Below are 22,846 nucleotides of genomic sequence, written 5' to 3' on the forward strand. Positions count from 1 at the left end.
CCAATTAAAAAGATAGAGAAAGCAGTTGGAAAACAAAATGAATGGCAAGCAAAGTGTCAAGGCTGTTCCCCATTCTGAGTGCAGAAGGTGGGGACCCACAAGGGACCTTTACAAATATCTTGTTGCTATAGGCTTTTTCTTAAAAACTTCCCAAGTCACAGATTCCCTGACTTGGGAGGTATGCTACTACCACCCAACTGGGAAAAAACCCTGTCTTCCTGAACCTAGGAAGAAATCATTTGGGAACTTCTTCCAGAGGGGTACCCCAAGCTCTTTTACCACAAGAGAGATTAAAAAAAGAAACCAAACTGTAATCTCGGATAGCTGACCTCTCCTTCTTAAGCATGTATACAAAAGTTGTCCTATTACTTTTCAATACACAAGAATCAGATCGTAGTCTTAAAAAGGTGAACAGAACAAAAAAGATATACTTGGTAAAACATAGTTGGTTGCTAGGTGTGTTAGAGCGACTGAGAAAAACAGATTAAAACAAAGAACTGCTTCCCTGGGGTTCAGCTTTAGTTAGTGGGGGAGAGAGGAAGAGGCACATGGACTCAGCACAGAGGAGTTTAACCAAATAAAGAAAATAACCTGATCTCATTTAACTAAAAACATTCCCTATCTATTCACATATCCATACTTGCAAAGTCCAGTCCAATTCTAAATACAGTATTATTTTCTGGGCATGGTATTCCTGCCGGGTTCAATTCATCTGGTTCCTCCAGCTCCTGGTTTGAACTCCCCAAAAGAAAAAAAACAGCAGGCAGATTCCCTTTCGATTCAAATAGTAACACTTTCTTCCCATTGGTTCTACTGGCTCCCTGCCAACACATCCTAGCTACCTGGGTTTAACCCTTTAGTCAATGAGGCTTTGTCTACACTGCAGGGTTTTTGCGCAAGAAGTTTTTTGTGGAAGAGATATTCCACAAAAACTTCTTGTGCAAAAGTGTGTCCACACCTCAAAAGCACATCGCAAAAGTGATGCGCTTTTGCACAAGAGAGCGTCCACACTGCATGGACACTCTTGCACAAGAAAGTTCTGATTGCCATTCACAGAATGGCCATCAGAGCACCTGGGCTTTTTCCGACAGGCTCTTTTTGCACAAGAAACCCCTGTTGAGTGTCCACTCGCACCTTTTTGCACAAGAAGTCTTGCGCAAAAAGGATTTATTCCTTGCAGAAAGAGAGATACCTACACCAGAAAATGCCCTTTGTTCTGCTGCTCTACTGTAAATTTTCTTGTGCAAAAATGTGCTTGAGGTGTGGATGCTCCACGGGTTTTTGCGCAAAAACCCTGTAATGTAGACATAGCTTGAATGGTGGGATGTTTAGAGAAAGAAAGCACTTCTCCCATCCATCACACAAGGTAAACTCAAAATAAGAGCAATATGGAATGGAAAAGAAAAAAAATGGGCTTTTTTTCTTAACTCCAGCCTTCCTTAGGATCCATCCTATTTGTAGAACTCCAACATCTTCAGCCACACTAGTAAAACATACTTGTGGTTTTTGTGAAAAAAAGGAAGGAAAAGAGAGCTACAGAGTTGCTGCTGTTTACCAGTGGATGAGATTATGAAATTAAGCATGGCTGACTTGGCTTCCGATGGTAGGGGAGAGGTGCAGGGTAAGAGAAGCAGTCGCAGTTCTGTGAAGAATGAAAAAGTTAATGTGGTTAGTGGTGTTTGTGAGTTCCTTCACCTTCTGCAATGGTGAGTAAATGAAAACATTTTCCATATTGCAGAGAAAGTTAATCTAAGTACATGTAGGGATGAATTTGATAAAAGAATTAATTTTAAAATGCTGAGGAAACAAGTATCTTTTCTGTTATACCAGCATGGCTTTGAATCACTTCAAATTCAAACCATGTAGAAAGTAGCAGCATATTATCGCTAGATAAAAAGGCAGCTTGTATATTTTCAGTTCAGTCATTTTGCATCACATACAAGGGGAATGTAACAAGCAGTGCAGTATTGAGCAATTTGTCAGATTTACTATATTCAGTGTTGGAAGAAAATAAGGTTATTTAGGTTACTGGGAGAGTGTTCTCTGGAATATTAGCTCCTTCAAAATGCATTTTGTGATTGGAACATATTCATTCTTTTTTAACTTAACAACTAGGTGTCCTAATAATAATAGTGCCAGCCATAGTTTTACACCCAACTCTCCACCAGACAGATTCTGGATTTTCATACTTTAAACTTTAAAGTTTAGATATTCTATTTACACTTGTGTATTTGAGATCAGACTCTCGGCTTGTCTTACATCTTGCTACAGTTTCAAATGAAACGTGCTTGTACTTCATCAGTAAATCTTCACTGAATTACAAAGAACTAAGAAACAGCAAACAGGATAAAGGGAAAATGTTGAAATATACTTTGAAAAATGTGTGTGGAACCCCAGAGTTAAACCCCTGTTTTAGGAAAAGTGATGCAAAAGTAGAAGTTGAGATGCAATTGAAGTTCATACACTTATTTGGAGTTCTGTTTTAAACTGAGTTAAAAGAAACAGGAGGATTTTGGAAAAAAGAGCTGGGGTTGTGGGAGAATAGAGCTGGATTCTGAGGAAAACATGGTAACATGTTACTAATGAGATGCAGCAGTTCCCAGACAACATATGAAGCTGAAATCTGGACAGCCAGCTGATAAATTGGAAGAGTGAGCCTAGATTCACAGAACTTATACATGAGATAAGAAGTGTGGCTCCAAATGCAACGTTGTCCAAAGTTCTGCCTGAGTGCTCTGGTTGGGAATTGTTTTATAAAGATGGCTATGAACCAAGAAGACTAGATGCAGATTTAGACTGTCCCAAAGTTCAAGGTGCTTGAAATTTATTGTTATTGCCTCTCAGGCCTTATCATAATTTCATGTGACTTGTAAAGTTTCCTCCCCAACCCCTTCCTTCAAATGCCGCACGTAGCAGAAAGTGACTGCAGGAATAGGAGATGCTCAGAGGTTGATGTACATAAAGCCTATTGCTCTATTTTCTTAAAACACAAGTCATTTGCGTCCTTACAGTGTAACTGATGTAATATCCCATAATATATACACTAGTTTTGTTATAGCAGCAGTGTTTGCTTTCATCTGAATACAGCCTTCTCCTTTCCTCCTGACCTAATCCACTATGTATTGTTGCTTTGTGCTGTTAAACAGCTGCCATGTTTCGGTCCAGAAGTTGCTGCATTTCGTAGTGATTACTGTATCCAAAGGTGAGACAGCTGGCTGTAATAGGATTAACAAAGCAAAAGAAAACTGAGGCTGAAACATTTCTTACCAGGAAATGTTTCCTACCACTGAGAATAGTTTAACTGTGTATCTTCCCAAGGGAAATTATGAGGTTCCCATTGCTAGAAAGAGTTAAAATTAGACCAGTCAAAAACCTGGAGTGTGTATTTTAGAGAACATTGGTCAGAGAGATGGGCTAGATGCCCTTCTAGAATGGTATATATTTTCAAAACTTTTCAGTTTCTAGACCGTTCCATAAGAGTTGGGCATTCTCTTGTGGACCCACTTACCGCCTCATCTCCTAATATACTGCTTCCCCAGAGTATGCAAGGGCTCCCTGCACCAAAGCTCAGAGAGGTGGTAGGTAAGGTTCCAGGGGAAGCAAGATTAAGAGGGAACAAGGTGTACAGCTAGTTTGGATTAGGAAGCCTAATCCGAAGTAGCTAGTCTGTGCCGCGTGTAGCCGCGCGGCACGGAGTCCGAACTAGCTGGCATTTAAAAATGGCGCTGGCCGGCTTCATGCAAATGAAGCCTGGGAAATTCAAATCCCGGGCTTCATTTGCAACTCCGTATGACTACATTACCCCCGCTAGTTTGAACTAGGGGGGTAGTGTAGACATACCCAAGGAGCTTAGCTTGTTTACCTTAACCAAAAGAAGGCTGAGGGGGGATATGATTGCACTTTTTAAATATATTAGAGGGATAAATACCAGGGAGGGAGAGGAATTATTTAAGCTTAATATCAATGTGGACACAAGAACAAATGGATATAAGCTGGCTGGTAGGAAGTTTAGACTTGAGATTAGACGAAGGTTTCTAACCATTAGAGGAGTGAGGTTCTGGAACGGCCTTCCAAGGGGAGTAGTGGGGGCAAAAGATCTATCTGGTTTCAAGATTAAACTAGATGGGTTTATGAAGGGGATGGTTTGATGAGATAACATGAACTTGGTAACTAATTGTCCATTCATTATCAGTGGGAATAGGTCAATGGAGGGATGATAGGAGTTACTATAGAGAACTTACTGGGTGTCTGGCTGATGAGTCTTGCCCACATGCTCAGGGTTTAGCTGATCGCCATATTTGGGGTCGGGAAGGAATTTTCCTCCAGGGTAGATTGGCAAAGGCCCTGGAGGTTTTTCGCCTTCCTCTGTAGCATGGGGTACAGATCACAGCTAGAGGATTCTCTGCATCTTGGGGTCTTCAAAGTATTTGAAGTCTTCAATATCTGAGATATAAGTGAAAGGAGTATTCTGGGAGGAGTGGGTGAGATTCTGTGGCCTGCACTGTGCAGGGGGTCAGACTAGATGATCATAATGGTCCCTTCTGACCTTAAAATCTATGAGTCTATTAATAACAGGAAACTTGGAAATGGCAGAGGTGCTTAACAATTTCTAGCTTGTTTTTGCCAAGAAGATTGATGGTGAGGGTTTGCCTAATATAGTGAATGCTAGTTAGGCCTCAGTTGGAGTATTGTGTCCAATTCTGGGCACCACATTTCAAGAAAGATGTGGAGAAATTGGAGAAGGTCCAGAGAAGAGCAACAAAAATGATTAAAGTCTAGTAAACATGAGCTATGAGGGAAGGCTGAAGGAATTGGGCTTGTTTAGTTTGGAAAAGAGAAGACTGAGAGGGGACATGATAGTGATTTTCAGGTATCTAAAAGGGTGTTGCAGGTGGGCGGGGGGGAGGGGAATTGTTCTCCTTGGTCTCTGAGGATAGGACAAAATGCAATGGGCTTAAACTGCAGCAAGGTAGGTTTAGGTTGCACATTAGGAAAAACTTCCTGATTGACAGGATGGTTAAATATTGGAATAAATTGCCTAGGGAGGTTTTGGAATCTCCATCACTGGAGATATTTAAGAGCAAGTTAGACAGACATCTATCAGGGATGATCTAGATGGTGCTTGGTTCTGCAGTGAGGGCAGGGGACTAGACTCGATCCCTTGAGGTCCCTTCCAGTTCTAGTAACCTATGATTCTAAGTTCACAAGAAGTCCATGGTGGAGCAGGGAACTGTGGTCAGGTCTTCCACTGTCTAAGCAAATTCCTTTGTCACTCCTAGTGGGAAAGGCAATGGAACAGTAGTGTTTGTCAAGAATAATGGCCTGTGTTTGCAGCTCAGTGGACTCCATTTGCATGTGCCTCTAACACTCTCTAGATCGTGCTGACATTCTCTCCTCTGTTTTTATTCCTACCCCTCTTCTCCTGTTCTCTCCCTCCAGCTATCCTGGAACTGTCTGGCACCTATGACATTAAAGGCACATGGAAGAGTTCTATCACCTTGCCATGCGTCTACACGCCTTCCCAGGACTTTGTACAGCAAACAGTCATTTGGACCCTGGAGCGAGATCAAAGCCCTGCCACTGTTTTCCGAAGGGATAGCTCTGGGGATCACATCCTGTTGTCACAGTATAGAGATAGGGTCAGCGTCCCAAATAGCACCCCAGGGGATGTCTCTCTTGAAATTGAGATGCTTGAAGTCACAGACAGTGGACACTACACTTGCAAAGTCACCTGGAAAGCCCCGAACAAGAGCCTGCTAACAAAGGAGAGAACCATGATGGTCCGTGTCATTAAAGGTAAAGCCAATAGTAAAATGTGCATTACCTTGGCATTTCTCACTCATAAAGACTCCTGGTGGGGGGATGGGACTGTGCAGAGGGGCTTCCATGTCACACTGACTCTCCACAGCCACATGGTTGAAGCCGGCATTTCCCATAGATTCTCAAGCACCGTGGCTCTTTCTCCCTACACTGGCACTATCCAACCCTGAAGGAAGGGGATAGGAGCCTGCAACATTGATGTGGGGTTGTGGTTTGTACCTCGCTTGGCCACTAGTGCTATTTCAAGGCAGTCCTAAAGGCTGCCCGTTGCTGAACATCTCTGTGCACCTTGCAGGGGTGTTAGAAGAGTTGGAGTACAGAGCTGCCCCAGCTACACCCTCCCACTTCAGAACGTCCCTAGCGCACCTCAGAACCATATGCCTCAGTGTGGAAGGCTTATGAAGGGGTAGAAAGATGCTCAGCCTCTAACAAGGGAAACCCGCTGTGTGTGCATATTCCTTGTATGTAGCTGGTGCAAAGCAGTCAGGAAGAAACCATGAATGGAGTTCAGAAACTGCATGCAAGGGGGTTATGAGAGCAGGTAATGAATGAATTCATTCTGGAGAAGCCTGCACAGGCATGGGATTCAGGGAAGTGTGAATCCTGCACCTTTCTTTATAACAATCAAATTCTCAGATCAAATTCTCTGCAACTTTGGGACAAGTGAGCGTCAAATCCCTTTCCTTTTGCCTTTCCGTTTCAGTGACTAAACTCATCATCAGACCAGGCATGACTGCTCCAAAAATGTATAGGCATGAAACATAAGCCAAAGAAGCGTGCATTGAACCTTGTCAAAATTGTGTGGTGATGAATGCTGTGAAGTTCTTAACTACTGACCCAAATCCCTTTCCTTTTCCTTCAGTTGCAGTGACTAAACCCATCATCAAACCGGGCAATCTGGGCTTCACCGTACCGAAAGGGGCTAGAACCAGCCTGACTTGCTCTGCCAATGGGTCCCCACCTATCATCTACCGCTGGTTCAAGGGAGAGCCTGGAGGAAAGGTGGTGCACATGAGCAATCACGCCGTACTCATGTTTGATTCTCTGCAGATGTCTGACACGGGGAAATATTACTGCAAGGCAGAAAACAGAGCAACCTCCCAAGTCATGGAGCAGAGTGATTCAGTGCAACTGACTGTGATGGGTAAGTGCCCCAAACTAGTGCTTGCTCTCTGAGATGCTCCTAACTGCAGAATGATAGTGAGGCAAATGGCTCATAGGGTTCAATAAAAGTATAGACTTTTAGAGTGAATGAATGTGAACAACATCTGTAGTGACATTTGCTAGGGTAAAAGAACAAGAGCTCTTATTCTCAGCTCTCACAGTATAAGGCACAGCTGATCATTGGCTAGGGTCAGAACAATGTTTTCCATCCTCCAGCTCTGCACTTGCCAGCTTGCTGACCTTGGACAAGTCCCCTTTCTGTGCCTCAGTTTACCCCTGGAGATCAATGGCATTCCCTTTGTAATACCCTTTGAGAGCTACTGGTGAAAAGTGCTCTGTAGGAGTTAGGAGGTTTACGACTTCGCCCTGCAGTTTTTGTATTTATCCAATTCGTAAATTAGCAATTGAAGGGGTGGAAGAGTCTGCCACATTTGTCACTTTTCTCAATAGACCTCACAAAACCAGTAACTATGGTACCCTGCTCTGGGTCTGGGGCGTACCCCATAGTCTCAGAAGGAGGTGAGGCCTGCTCAGTGTTGAATTAAAAGCACTTAGGGAGGGGAAGTGAAGGGGCATTTTCATTGCTGTGTTGTGTGAATAGTGAGAGGGTGGGCTGGATGTGACATGTCCACTTGCTTCCATTTTTAGAATTTAGTCCTCAGGCCGACAGGGTTTGCTAGAGTTGACTTCTGCTGCCCTATGTGGTTCTAACTGCTACTCCCCTTTCCTCTGCTCTCCAGTGAGCCATGACCTCATGCTGTTGGCCTACTTGGTTACAGGCTCCCTGGGATGGCAGCCATTCTAACACTTGGAAGGACAAGCCTAGAGGAGTCATGGATTTCTTTAGCTCTGTGTGGTGTGACATGAAGTCATCAGAAGCAAAATTCCTATCTCAATAACTCCCATGGTTTGGGAAGACTCAGTGTGCTGGGGATTGCTTCCTTGTTTGAATCCTCACTTTGTGCTGTTTTGATCCAGAGTACCAAGGGGCCAGCCTGCCCCTCTATGTCATCATCCTGATTGGTGTGCTCTGCATGGCTGTGGTGTTAGTTGTCATTGCTGTCATCTTGTGCAGGAGAAAGATCAAGAAGGGTGAGTATGTTGTACTGGGGAAGTTATGGTGAACTACTGAGGATTTGGGGGTGGGAGGACAAATAAAAACACTGCTATAGCACACTGAAAGAAAATGAGTTAGTTGAGGTTGCTTCTTGCAATTGAATGCTTAGAGATAGGCACATTGTATCAAGAACAGGAACTGACAGAGTAATCACAATCCCCTGTGCTAATCTCATTTTCTGTGAGCAGTAAACCTGTAGTTCTTTGTCTTTCCTTTCCAGTAGTTCAATTGCACTTCTTGTAGCTTTGTGCCCCAGAGATGTTTGCCAGAAAGTCAACATGGTTTCATTCTGTAAAAGTTGCTTCCAGTTGCCATCTTGGCACAGTCTCTATTGACTGTAGAAAGAGTAGGTGACTGAAGGGACTATTTGTGATCAATAGTCTTGACCCTCCTGCAGAACACAAGCCATAGAACTTCCTTGAATTAATTCCTGCTTCAAGTCTCCTCCTAGTCCACACGTGGCTTCCTGTTTTCCATGCAGCCTGCTCTGTACATAGTCCCTGGCCATTTCCATCAGCCTCAGGCTTCCCTGCTGCTATTGATCGTGCCACTTCTTCTTCCTCAGAGAGGCCAGATAACTTCCTTGGTCAGTTCTTTCAATAGAATTACTGCCCCCTCCTGCTATCTGGCATGGAGGACAAAGTGTGGTGGGTAGGTGGTTGATAGGAATGGGTAGTTTGCTGCTTAGCAGATTCTTCACAACTCCGTCCATTGGAGGTAAGCAAATATGAAATGTCAGAGAGATGACTCAGCATCTGCCAAAGAAAGCCTTCTGTGCTGTGGTATTCCAGGCAGCTATGTTGCACTAGCATTGCTGGTGCAAAGCAGTAACCACACAACCATGAAATAAGTGGGATGTACAGGCAATGAATTACATCAGCCTAGAGAAAGGTCTGAAGTCCATATCTGAACAGATATGAAATTCAGATCTGGCCCAGTACTGTCCCCTGAATGTACAATAAGATCCAGACCAACTATTACCCCAGTGTTGGGACAAGTCAGATGTATATTGTTAAGAACTCAGTCATGGGGTGCAGTCACAGAAGACCCCTTGGGATTGTTCTTGATTATGCCACTGACACCCACCTTCTTGTTCTCTGTGGCTCTATACCACTCTGTCCTTTTGGGACAAATCCTTTGGTCTTCCCCATACAAGGCACAGATTTGGGGTTACCACCTCCCTGAAGAGCAATGCAGGCACTGAATGACTTCAACTCTGGGAGGACGTAGTTCTAGGGTATAATAATTATTTACACTGGGCCTGATAGTAAACAAAATTGTTTTTATTAAATACAAACAATAGAATTTAAGTCGCTGCAAATGAAAATAGACAGATCAAAGGAAGTTACTATGTTAAAATGAAAAGAAAACACATAGCTAGTTCTAATTCATTAAAAAAAATACTGCAGGTAGATTCTTACCCTAAAGAGCTGTTCTTATTTCAGGTAAGTCGTCAAATTTGATCTTTTACTCTGACTTGGGTCTCCCGTTCTCTTTGTTTCCAAGCCAGCCAAAGATAAACACCTGATAGGGTCCAATTATTTAAACAGCCTTCTCCACAGGGTAGGAATCTTTTGTTCTACATTTCCCCTTCCAAGGAAAACTACCTGGCTCAAAATAGAATCCCAGTACCAGGTGCTATGGTCACATGTCTTACTATGGTCATGTATGGATTTACAGAACAAACAAGGCTGTTTACAAGTCATTAAGTTGTTCACCCACTCATTAAGGCTTCTGGAGCACCCGTAATGTCTGCCATTAGCATGTTTAAAACCACGAACAGTCTAATACTACATATTTCTAACTTTAAATACAAAAATTATACATGCACCAAAATGAGATATACAGCTTCAGCAGACTGTAACATTAAAACTGATTGGCTACATGCGGTATTTTGTCCAAGGCATCTCCTAGTTATGCATATTTATATTCGTAAACCAATGTTTATAAAGCATGGGGAGGACCATCACAAAACCTATAGCAATTGTCACCATAGAATTCTGACAAGGTTCCATGCCCTGTTTGGAGGTTATATTCTCTACCCTAGTTATGTTCTATACCCTAGTCTCATAATTGCACATGGCCAGCTGCACCTAAAACAGACATTTTGATTTTTTTTGCCCATGGGGAACTGTAGGGCTGTTTGTGTGTGTTTTACTTATTAAAGTTAGAATAAAGTAGGTAGTCACACACTTTTATAGAAGAATACTTTTACAGGTATCTTTAGATAATTTACAAAATAATATGGATTATGAGAAAGTGGATTATGTCATAATTTGAAAGCTGACAAAAAAAATACAATTCCCTTAACTAGGCAGAGGTCTTCTCAGAAAAAAATATGCATTTTTAAATAATGTATTAAATATTAGTTTTTAGAAAATACTAATTGTGCGTTTAGGTTATTTAAAATAATACTATATCTTTTGAAATAAAGAATAGAACATGTATATTAGAGAAGACACAAAGTGTCTTCACAGGACACAAAGTGAAACAGAACAGCCAAAAAAAAAAAAAAAAACCCCAAAAGCCTCTTCGCCTGTTACAGAAAGAGTGAAAATAAAGTGGGGAGAAAGTTATAAAGCAGCAAGAAAGCTTGTGTCTCATGCTAGAGAGAAGAGGAAAAACACCTAACCCCTGAAGCTGTGCTAATCAAATGCCAACAATTCTCAGGACAAGCTGGTGAGGTAACATTTTTAATGGATCAACTTCTGTTAATGAGAGAGACAAGCTTTTGAGTTGCACAGATCTGGTCCCTTGGAATATGTGTTAACTACTCAACATAATCTGTTCCATGCTACGTAGTATTTAAATGTGATACTCTGGTGCAAAAATTTTCAGTATGGGAAATTAACTCAGTGTCACAACTAAATACAAGGTGGAACAGATTGTTTAGCATAAATTGCGAGGAGTCCTGTGGTACCTTAGCCCTGGTCTACATTAGGGCTGGTTATTTCGAAATAACTTCTGCTTTCCATGAGGAATAATGCTAATTTCAAAATAGTGGTAGTGTGGATGCTCTAGTGCTACTGTTTCAAAATAACTGCTTTCCAGAGTCATTCAAACTAATTACTGCCCAGTGCATCCTGGGGCTTTAAGTTGAGGTAGCATGTGCACATTAACAGAGCCTGCCTCAAACTAATTTCAAGGCTTTTCTGTAGTGTGAACACTCTAGTTCAAAATTATTATTTTGGGAGTTAATATTTTGAAATTTCCTAGCATAGGCACGCCCTTAGACTGAGGGTATGTCTACATTTCATTCCTCTTCCAAGAGAGGAATGCAAATACAGACACCCGAAATTGCAAATGAAGCGGGGATTTAAATATCCTGTGCTTTATTTGCATAATCACGTTATGGCGCTATTTCAAAATAGCGCTATTCCAAGACAAAAAATTGGGTTATTTTGAGATAAAACCCTTCCCTCGAAATAAAGGGAAGGGTTTTATCTCAAAATAAACCCATTCTTTCTCTCAAAATAGTGCTATTTTGAAATAGCGCCATAACGCGATTATGCAAATAAAGCGCGGACTATTTAAATCCCCGGTTCATTTGCAATTTCGGGTGTCTGCATTTGCATTCCTCTCTCAGAAGAGGAATGAAATGTAGACATACCCTAACAGATTTATTATGGCATAAGCTTTTGTGGGTAAAACCCGATTCATGAGATGAATTGGAGTGGAAGTTATAGAGGTGGGAGATATACCCTAATAAATCTGTTAATCTCTAAAGTGCTACAAGACTCCTTGTTGTTTTTGCAGACACAGAGTAACATGGGGTATGTCTACACTACCCCCCTAGTTCGAACTAGGGGGGTAATGTATGCATACCGAACTTGCTAATGAAGCCCGGGATTTGAATTTCCCGGGCTTCATTAGCATAAAGCCGGCACCGCCATTTTTAAAAGCCGGCTAGTGCGAACCCCATGCCGCGCGGCCACACGCGGCACGGACTAGATAGTTCGGATTAGGCTTCCTAATCCGAGGTGTACAGGTGTACGAGGTGTACAGATAGTTTGGATTAGGCTTCCTAATCCGAACTATCTAGTCCGTGCCGCGTGTGGCCGCGCGGCACGGGGTTCGCACTAGCCGGCTTTTAAAAATGGCGGCGCCGGCTTTATGCTAATGAAGCCCGGGAAATTCAAATCCCGGGCTTCATTAGCAAGTTCGGTATGCATACATTACCCCCCTAGTTCGAACTAGGGGGGTAGTGTAGACATACCCTTGGTTACCTCTCTGAGACTGTGCATTAATAAGTTTTTTATGATATTTAGTTATTCTTGGACACTACTCCCTCCCCCGTATTATTGACAACACTACTATACCATTTCTATCTAATAATGAACCAATACTATTTTCTGGATTCTTTTTTGTTCCTGGTGTATTTTTTAAAAATCCTTTTTTTTCTTTTTTTTTTAAGCTCTACTACTCATAGATTTCTTTTGCTTCCTTAATCAATTAGCTGCTTATCTTTATTCATTACTATCTGCTCTCCCCTCCCTTTTTTATTAACCAGTCTGCATTTTTTCTTAATGGTGCAATTGTGGTTTATTGGGCATCTTAAATCATTCCCAATCGGGGGGGGGGGGGGGGAGAATACATGGAGGCAGGGGCAGAAAAGGTCATGTCCCCCATCCAATGTGGGGAGGAGGGGCAAGGGGCTAGCAGCCAGCAGTGCTGTCACATCCATTGCGAGCCACCTCAGGCCCCATGCCTTTAGACCCTTCAGGGCCCAGAGCAGCCAGCAAAGGGTCTGGTGCCAGCAGTAGGGGTCAGTCCTGCCCCCGCTGTCCCCCCCCACTCACCAATGGCAGTGGGAAGTGGAGTGACTCAGCCCCAGCTTGCTTGACTCCCTTGGCTCCCAGCTGCATCACCCAGAGGAGGGGTCTCACGGGAAGGAGTGGGAATGCCCCCTACACTCACTGGCAGCAGGAAGTGGAGTGATGTGATTGGGAGTTGGGGCAGCAGAGTGGGTTTAGGCTGGGTCACTCTGCTCCCTCTCTTCTCCCCCCCCCCCATGCTGGTGAGTGTGGAGGGGCAACCCCTGCTGCTGGCAGCCCCCCCCAAAAATCCACTGGGTTATATCACTTGGGAGAGGGAGCTTGGGAGAAGAGATGGAGTCGGGATGGAGCAATGCAGGGTGGGGGTGGGACGAGGAGAGCCTTTCCCCAGGCTAAGGGTGGTAGAGGAAGGAGTCACATGAGGGTGGCAGTCACATGGCTGGTGCTGCCCTTGTGTCCTTCCTTAGCAGTCGCCACTGTTCCCAATTAGCATTCACATTTCCGTTTAATTACTTCTCCCCCAGCTGATTTGGCTTGTTTTGTAAAACTGACTCCCCCCCCCCCCAAAAAAAAACACAAAGTATCTGCATATTACTAGTTTAGATTTCATTATGTTCACACCTAATTGTAACTGAATCACTTTGTAAACTTGACACTAATTTTGAAATTTAAATGTTTAGTTTTAGCAAGTCAACTTTAATGTCTGTTCACTAGCCAGCAGGCCTAAAACATCGAGTCCTTATAGGAAGAGATTTTCAGTGTTCATTGCAGCAGAGGGCACTTCAGTGACAGATGCCTTTTTGAAAATACCACTATCACAGAACTTAAAAAAAAATAAAAATAAAAAGATTAGCTCACTGGATGATTGCTTTTTCTGTCCTCTGAAGCACCTGGCATTGGTCATTATTGGAAGACAGGATACAGGCTGGAACAGACCATTGGGCTCATCGTGTATGGCCGTTACATAGAACTGTCACCCATGGGGGGATAGTGAGATGTAATGGGCTGAACACAAGGCTGTTTCCAATCCCACTTTTGGCAAGTATCAGAGGGGTAGCCGTGTTAGTCTGAATCTGCAAAAGCAGCGAGGAGTCCTGTGGCACCTTATAGACTAACTGAAGTGTAGGAGCATAAGCTTTCGCGGGCAAAGACCCACTTCGTCAGATCTGACGAAGGGGGTCTTTGCCCACGAAAGCTTATGCTCCTACACTTCAGTTAGTCTATAAGGTGCCACAGGACTCCTCGCCACTTTTGACAAGTCTCTTAACTACTCTGTGTCTTGCTTTATCAGGGGTAAATGGGAACAACGACATTTTCCAATGATTAGATTTAAAAAATAAAAAGAACTGGTTTCCATTAGTATCAGAGGAGTAGCCATGTTAGTCTGCACCTGCAAAAACAAGGAAGAGTCCTGTGGCACCTGAAAGATTAACAGATTTATTTGGACATAAGCTTTTGTGGGCAAAGACCATCTGACGAAGTGGGTTTCTATTAGGAAGAATAAAGTTACCAAATGTTCACATTTCTGTCTTTTTTTTTTCCAGATAATTCAAATGAAATAACACAGTGAGTAAGATTCTTCATCCATCATGCTGAAAGAATGTCTGGGGTTGTAATATTGATATCTGTGGCAGAAAATCTATTTGCCAAGTGAAATATGAATATCCTATTTGGCTATAGGAAGGAGGGGCTTGACTATCTTAATGGTGTGTTTCACTGACAGTGTGAGGGTTTAGATATTCACAGGCATAGCGATACAAATGTTGTTTGTGAGTATCTTATAATCACCAAAATTAGAGTTTCAAAAGACCTATTTGAGCCTCTGTTCCTTCACCAAAGACACCGGTGCGTGATTGTCCTCTAGCATCTAATGAACAGAAATGTCCAGCTCTCCCAGTTGAATGAATATCGCAGTTGAAAACTATTTCCTGAAGTTCATCCAAATCAGTCCTTTGATGAACCTCTCTGGTGTTTCTTTCTGGACCATCCTAATCCTAAATTTGAATCCCTGTGTCCAACTCTTCCATTCACTAACACACAGACACAAGACAAGCTGCAAATATAAAGGTCCTGACAATAAAATAACATCTAACATGGGAGCCACATATCCAGATGCCAGTACAAGTGATTATAAGAGTGTATGTTGGAGTGCAATATTTTGCCAATGAAATTTGTCAAGGTGAGGTTTATACAGCAGTGTGTTAAAATACTGCCTGCTGGGACTTCTCTTCACTGGTTGCACCTTCATTGTAAAGATGTGGCCAAACACAGGCCACTTCGGAGAAATTTATCAGATGCATTTGGTCCATGGGTTCCAATGTGTCCACTCTTTAGTCCAGCCTTTTATTTTCCAAGGGCCAAATCCCCAGCTGGCATAGCCCCATTGAGGTCAATGTTGTAATGTCAGCAGCGAATTTGGTCCTAATGGTAGCAGATTGATTGTGTCTGTTTCTCTTATCATTCTTGCTTTTCCTTTTAATACAACTTTTTCAGCCTCCCATAATGTCTCTGTTTAGTGTCTGGAGCCTTGTTATTCCACAGCTAATGTCCCACAGTCCTTTGGACCAAAGTCTGATCTTTGCCATGTGCTGTAAATCCAATGTCACTCTACTGAAGCTAGCGGAATGACTCCAGATTTATGCTCGTGTAATGCAGACTAAAATCTGGCCCAGGATCTTGAAGCTAGGTGATGTTGAATTCTCCCCTGGCTCTTTCTTCTTATTAATATTAGATTTTTGTTTCAGTCATAACTCCAAGAACCTCACAAGAAGAAAGCCTTGTTCAGAAGTCAATGACAAGTGCACTTACGAGGAAGCCATAACTAGAGCCGAAAACAACTATACATCACAGCCTGTGAAAGAGAATGAATATGAGACAATAAGTCCAATGAAAACCAATGACTATGCAACCCTTGTGAAAGCAACAGAATCTGAATATGAACTGGTGGATGTTCCATAGAAAACTAGCATTTACTCACAAGCAAAGGTGCAGAAGACAGGGTGGTAGAGCTTGAACGGTGATCATTCATTAAGGGAAGCCCTTTGCCCTTTACACCACCTTCTCTGATAAAAATACTAAGCTTATTGTGTGAATTGTTGAAGAGCAAGTGCATCTGGTCTTTCATGGGCTCCAGTTTGCTTTATTGGTGCTTGAGAATTTGTGTGAAACCTACCCAAGATCGGCTTCCTGGGGTAAAATATCCAGGAATTAAACATGTTGAGAAGTTCCTCTCTCCCTCCTAGGCCTAGTGTTCAGCACAGACAATGGAATGGCCTTTAATAGTGTGAGGGCAGTTCAGGAAAAAAAAAAGCTGAAAGCAAGGTCAAATTCAAACCTACACTGCTCTAAAGGTACTAGCACAAAGGAACCAACTCTGCAGCCATATCTTCTCTGCAATTTAGAATAGTTTTTATGCCATGCATATACTGTGAGAGAAAATGTGTGTGTATTCTGTAGTAAAATTTAGCTACTGCTACTTAGCTGCCTAATCATATGGTATCTCTATATAGGTCCTACTCTTTCAGAGAGTCCTTTCTTTGATCTCTTGCTAGAATTACATTTTTAGCATTTGGAAAAGATGGAATATAGTGCCTAGGAGCGTTGGCATCTGCCAACGTTACTTTTATCTGTTCCTTGCTTTGCCCTTAGACACTAAGGGTATGTCTAGACTACAAGCCTCTTTCGAAAGAGAGCATCTAGACAGCAACCAGCCTGGATGCTCTCTTTTGAAAAAGCACTGTTTGCGTTGAAGAACGACTTTTTTCTAAAGAGCTCTTTTGAAAAAAGGCGTATTCCTCATAAAATGAGGTTTACTGTGGTCGAAAAAACTGCCACGTTCTTTCGATTTAATTTTGAAAGAACTCAGCAGCAGTCTAGACGCAGGTGAAGTTTTTTTGAAAAAAGGGCACTTTTTTAAAAAACCCCTGTAGTCTAGACACACCCTAATATAGGCATCATTGTATTCTTATGCAAAACAGTACTTTTAACATGGAATCCTATACTAACAACCATCCCGTGCCACAGCTCTGAAGCGTTGTGCTAATAACTTTCCACCCCATAAAAAGCATTCTCATGCACGTGTGTGCTTTGGTGTAGTGGGCACACAGCATATACCCCCAAAAAACCACAAATGGTCTGATAGTGCTTTATAAACTAACAAAACATGTAAATGATATCAAGAGCTTTCATGGGCACAGCCCACTTCTTCAGATGACCGGAGTTCCTGTTCTCCATAAATGGGGATTTGAGAAGCCCAGTGTCACAAGAATCACAGGTCCGATGATGAATACCCAAGGGGGAAGGACAGAACCAGGTGGACAGTTTTATCAAATAAAAAATATTTATTTATGACAGTGGTGAATTTATAGTATTTATTCTAAGATTTTTAATAGACTGTGTTAATAATGAATTTACAGTATTTATTATATTTATTCTATGATTTCTAGTTAAACGTGTCAGAGATATAAGGATGGGAATGGCAAGGGGAATAGTATCTAATCTTAAAATATCCAGCTACACTAATTAAATAACAGTGATAACTACAAACTCTATGTACTACCCAAAACAACTACAACACTAAGCTTATACAACAAGAAAAAATCAAATCATACATACCAACTTACACAGCACATGGAACATTTCACAGATATCGGTTCGGTTGCGAAGGCCTTGGTTACGCCTGAGAGTCGGGGGAGGTGGCTGGTCGGTTGATCAGGCCGGTAGCCCTTTGAAGTATACAAGAAGGCACACGCACGGTGGTACGTGTGTTGCGAAGACCTCCTCGAGCGAACTGTGCGATGGGTATTTATCCCCAAATCTGCACATTGCTTTCTCGCGCTTGCATATTACCATATATGGCCCAATGGTCACCAAGTGGGGGGTCTGTGTCCCAGGGGTTGGGCTGAAACTGTGCAGGTTTCATGCGACTAGGTAAGCCCCGCAGTTCTCACGCCAAGGTGACGGGTGGGAGAGTCTGAGGCTATTTTCCCCTTTTCACACCTTCCCTTTTTCTAAAGGCAATGGTATGCAGGAAGGGTGCGGCCGGTTTCTCTCAAGGAGTACTGCAGCCCACTATAGCAAGAGCGGCCTGGCCAAACTTTTTTACTGGGATGGGCAGTTTCTTTTCTCTAACACCCAGAAGGTAACAGAAGACATGGAGCACCTGCCCTCACCTAAGAAGAGATCACAGTTTCTTCAATACCTATATTTCACCCCCTGCCCTGCTCCTGTAGTTACAAAGCTTGAGTTCGGCCTTGGCTTGCTTAGAACAGGCATGAAAGAGCCACATGGTGATTTTCATTAACTTAAAATAATTTCCGCAATTGGCTGTCTTCCACCTACGATATCCTCCTGTTCACAAAATCCCACTTATATGTTGGGTCTGGATCTAGCCTCGGAAGTATCCAGGAACTCCCTGGTAGGGATTTTGCATGGCTTTGGGCAGAACTGTGTCCTCAGCTGATGTCATCTATTCCTAACACCTTTCCTAAAGATTATAGTTCCATGTCCACATTTTCTCTCATAAAAATGTGGTCAGTACCTTTCAACCAGTTCGCATGTTGGACATTCAAAAATGTCTTTCCCCTGAATCCTGAAATAACCCTCCTATGTTCTCCTGCTGGCCATTCTCTGTAGTCAGCTGGAGGGAATAATATTTAGCTCCTGGGATAGCCTACTACTATCCTAGGGTATGTCTACACTAGAAAGTTAGTTCGAACTAACGGACGTTAGTTCGAACTAACTTTCCTATGCGCTACACTAGCGCTCCGCTAGTTCGAATTTGAATCGAACTAGCGGAGCGCTTAGTTCGAACTAGGTAAACCTCATTTTACGAGGACTAACGCCTAGTTCGAACTAGCTAGTTCGAACTAAGGGCTGTGTAGCCCTTTAGTTCGAACTAGTGGGAGGCTAGCCCTCCCCAGGTTTCCCTGGTGGCCACTCTGGCCAACACCAGGGAAACTCTATGCCCCCCTCCCGGCCCCGGACCCCTTAAAGGGGCACGGGCTGGCTACGGTGCCCGTGCCAGGTGCAAGCCTGCCAGCACCCAGCTAGCAGACCCTGCACCTGGCACGGCACAGAGCCACCCACCCGATGCCCCCCAGCCCACCCCCTCTTGCCGGGACCAGGCTGGCGGCTCCCGGGAGCTTGCCCTGGACCGCAAGAGGCGGGCACCTTCCTGGGCTAGTGCGGACATCGTGGACCTTGTCCACGATCTCCGCACTAGGCACAGGAAAGTGGCCGTCTAGGGCAGGAGAGCTGCCAGCCTGGCCACCCAGGACCAGGTGTGCATGAAAATCAAGGGGGTCCACTGAGACCCCCGACACTGAGCCCTGAGCTTACAATGGCCGTCCTGGGTCAGACCAAAGGTCCATCTAGCCCAGTAGCCTGTCTGCCCACAGCGGCCAACCCTAGGGACCCTGGAGGGGATGGACCGAAGACAATGACCAAGCCATTTGTCTCGTGTCATCCCTCTCCAGCCTTCCACAAACTTTGGGCAGGGACACCACTCCTACCCTCTGGCTAATAGGACTCCATGGACCCAACCTCCATGACTTGATCTCACTTCCCTTTAAACTCTGTTCTAGTTCTAGCCTTCACAGCCTCCTGCAGCAAGGAGTTCCACAGGTTAACTATTTGCTTTGTCAAGAACCACTTTCTCTTACTAGTTTCAAGCCTGCTACCCATTCCTTTCCTTTGCTGTCCTCTAGTCCTTCTTTATGGGATCTCAGGAAGAACTTTTCTGAATGCACCCTCTCCACCCAACCCCTGCTTTTACAGACTTCTATCCTGTCCCCCCTCCGTCTCCTCTTTTCTAAGCTGAACAGTCCCAGTCTCTGTAGCCTCTCTTCATCTGGGACCTGTTCCCAACCCCTGATCATGTTAGTTGCCCTCCCCTCTCCCAGCCTTTCTCTTCCCCTCTCCCACCTCCTTTTCCCAGTCTCCCCCAGTTTTTTTCAATAAAGACAGAGTCAATGTTGGAAGAAACGTTATCTTTATTTTGTACATCAATAAGAAGGGGGGCTAGGGAAGGGCAAGTGGAAGCAGGTGAGGGAGGAATGGGGTACGAGCCCCCGATGGGGAGGACTGGGCTGGCTCTGCGGGCTTCTGGGGGTGGAAGCTCTCCTGCAGCCCCCCAATTACTCCCTCTCCCCAGATGGCAGCCTGCGGCAAGTGCAGCCGGGCTGATGGCCGAGTGGTGTGATGTGCCCAGTGTGGGCACTCAGGGCACTCCAAGCCAGAACTTCTTTGCAAGCGGGGCACCCCTTAGAACTGTGTGTCCGGGGTGGGGGTCGGGACCCTTTAAGCGCAGCCCTCGGCTAGCCTGAGACAGTATCTCCATGCTCTAAGTCCTCCTTTTATGCCCTGCCGGCACTGCTTCCGGCCATCCTTAAGCCCTGTTCAGAGTCCACTCAATGTGGACTTGCTAGTTCGAACTAGCAAAACGCTAGTTCGAACTAGTTTTTAGTTCTAGATGCGTTAGTTCGAACTAGCTTAGTTCGAATTAACTAATTCGAACTAAGTTAGTTCGAACTAGCGCTGTAGTGTAGACGTACCCCTATTGAATTAAAACATATAACCTGGTTGTGCAAAGAGGGCATGTGGCCCAGCCATAGTCTTTGAACTGACAATATCCTACAGTGGCAGTGCTAGAGACAGGCAAAGAACCAATTCCATGTTTATATAATTAACATTCTTTCTAGGGGAACAACTGTAAAATCACTTCCCAACTTGCCTTCTCAACTCTCAAAATGTCCTGAACCATGAAACTGCTTGTTTAATTAAGAATCCAAGGTACTTTGACAGGTCTAAACTGAACAGTTTCACGCTTAGTCCAATGGTGACTGACTTGACTTTAGATGCATCATTTTCAGATACAGTAATTTGCCAGTTGCAGCTCCAACCTGTTTTAATCTTGCTTGTAGCTCCTCCTGTTGTAAAAACTGTAAGTCGAGTGAGAATACTGCTGTCCCTGGAGGGCGAGTACCTTCAAAATGCTAATTGTTCCAGTACTTTTGTAATTGTCCTTTATCTGAAAGAGTTCTCACATTTGTATCTCTTTAATTGCTACTTCTTGGGTATGCAGTACCCTAGCTGATTACTGGAATTAGCTGAACCACGGGCCAATTTCTTGGTTTTAGAAACAGGTTGATTTTCTTGTTTGTTTTGTTTTTTAATTTTTCACCTATCTGCTATGCCTAGGTTTTGCTGGAAGCAGCAAAATAGTGCAACTTCCAACCAGTCATGTCGCTCTAGAAATGTGGTTGTTGTATCATTTCTAGTTGGAATAGCTTTGATTTTCAATATCTGCGCTTCCAGCTATTCATCTCTTTGGAAGCGTCAGCATATCTGTCTGTAGCAGCAAGGCTAAGCATTGTTTACCATCCCATTTTAGATCAGGTTCCTTTGCTTTAGTTTTCCCTCCAAGGTTAGTTTCTTTTCTTGAATGTTCTTAAACAGCCAAAGCAACGAAACCTAGGCTTTAAAATAGAAATAGAAACTGCTGACAGTGTTTTTTATTGGGGATGAGGTTTTGGAAATGTGCTGTGCAGGCTTACTGGTGCCATCATCCGGATGTGGGGAGGTTGGGTCACAAAGGAGGAACATGGTCTGAACTAATTAAAGTCTAAGATGGTAAAATCAGCACAATGTTTATCATGCCTTTCCTTTTTCTGCATGAAAAAGGATGCACGTGTAGACAGCTCAGTTTGAGGGAGTAGACCAAATTACCTAAGAGTAAAGAGGGCTAATGTCCCCTGCAGAGTATTATTATGGATGTCCTGCATTTTTAGGTATATAACCCACATGCTGTGAGTGTTGTTATTCACACTGGGATACCCTGACAGTTAATATTGTTTAAAGTGGTCAGTAAATAGCCAGGTAAAAGGAGATGTTAGACCTGCCCCTATTGAGGGAATGTAGCAGAGCATCAAAAACCTGTTGCAACAGACTTGACTGGTGTGATGGAACCCGTGTGTGGTTGGGAGCTGGAGCACTAACAAGACACTTGCAGCTGATAGAAGAAGGAATCTTGTGGAAATTAAAGGACCCACTTCATTTTTGCAAATTCCAGCAGATACAAAACATTAGCTATCTAGTTTCAAAGCTATAAAGAAGATTAAAAAGATAATTAATTATATAATCAGGGTTCCATTTCAGATGTTGGAGGGTGAGGCCACTTCAACCATGGTTCCATTCTAGAGTCTATTTAGAAACTTGAAAACTCCTGTTTTTTTTTTTTTTTTGCCTGTAACAACTTAGAAATTAACTGATAAGAACAGTGTTCCTAATTCTTACATAAAGAAAAAATACAACATATTAATTAAAGCCATGGTTAAAGTTTATTTGTACATTTAAAACAATCACCAGCAAGAAATTTCCAATCCCAAATCTTGAGGTGTCAGTTTTGGAGCCTTAACACAAGTTCGATACTTTGTACACTACACTGTCTTTAGTAGAGATAAATAACATCTGCTTAGCCTTGCAATTATTATTTTTAAAATATCTTCTCTTCCAAATTGTGAAGAGGAGAATGAGAGAGTTAAATTCTTCCCGGAATGTTTAAAAGTTAATAAATTACTGAAAAACAACACTCCAGATATGAGCTAAAGCAATGGATAACGCTGTTGTTTCATGTTGTCTGGGAAAAATAAGCAAATATAGAATTGCCAGATTTTTACTGAATCAATAGTCCACAGTCACTTACACAAAAATCTGAAGTCCAAGAGTAGCCCAATCTGTTTGTTTATTTAAACAGTTTCTTTATTACTGTTGCAAGGGGATGTGGATTGCAACTGCTTTAAACACTAAAGAGGGGGAATCACCACATAGGAGTGTAAAGGGTTCGTTTATTCAGTTAAAACTGGGAAGAGAAGGGAATCTCATTTATACACTCAACCACACTTACAGTCCCAGGCAGGATGATAAGACGAGCAGAAGGCAGTTCATCTTATTTGATCTTCCCAAGTTGACT

At 43.2% G+C, this 22,846-nt stretch overlaps 1 protein-coding gene across 4 annotated transcripts; it reads left to right on the plus strand.

The window, feature by feature from the left end:
- The first annotated feature begins 1,547 nt into the window (after positions 1-1,547).
- Positions 1,548-18,481, plus strand: LOC102461035 (V-set and immunoglobulin domain-containing protein 4-like). 4 transcript variants are annotated; one of them, XM_006136136.4, is made up of 6 exons: positions 1,548-1,706; positions 5,440-5,796; positions 6,683-6,964; positions 7,963-8,076; positions 14,421-14,442; positions 15,621-18,481. In XM_006136136.4, exons 1-6 carry the CDS (start codon positions 1,652-1,654, stop codon positions 15,832-15,834), a joined length of 1,044 nt encoding a protein of 347 aa, XP_006136198.2. In that variant the 5' UTR covers positions 1,548-1,651; the 3' UTR covers positions 15,835-18,481. The 4 variants fall into 4 exon arrangements, with proteins under 4 accessions (XP_006136198.2, XP_014435631.2, XP_075796939.1 ...); XM_014580145.3 differs by lacking the exon at positions 14,421-14,442 and having other exon boundaries at positions 15,621-15,835; XM_075940824.1 differs by lacking the exons at positions 14,421-14,442; positions 15,621-18,481 and adding an exon at positions 10,647-11,374.
- Positions 18,482-22,846: the final 4,365 nt, after the last annotated feature.

The sequence above is a fragment of the Pelodiscus sinensis genome, chromosome 13, assembly GCF_049634645.1.
Source record: "Pelodiscus sinensis isolate JC-2024 chromosome 13, ASM4963464v1, whole genome shotgun sequence".
In the NCBI taxonomy this organism is placed as follows: Eukaryota; Metazoa; Chordata; order Testudines; family Trionychidae; genus Pelodiscus; species Pelodiscus sinensis.

Coding starts and splice junctions, on each gene's coding strand:
- LOC102461035 (XM_006136136.4), top strand. CDS start 1,652: ATGAAAAAGTTAATGTGGTTAGTGGTGTTTGTGAGTTCCTTCACCTTC. Junction 5,797..6,682: donor GATGGTCCGTGTCATTAAAG/GTAAAGCCAATA, acceptor CTTTTCCTTCAG/TTGCAGTGACTAAACCCATC. Junction 6,965..7,962: donor AGTGCAACTGACTGTGATGG/GTAAGTGCCCCA, acceptor GTTTTGATCCAG/AGTACCAAGGGGCCAGCCTG.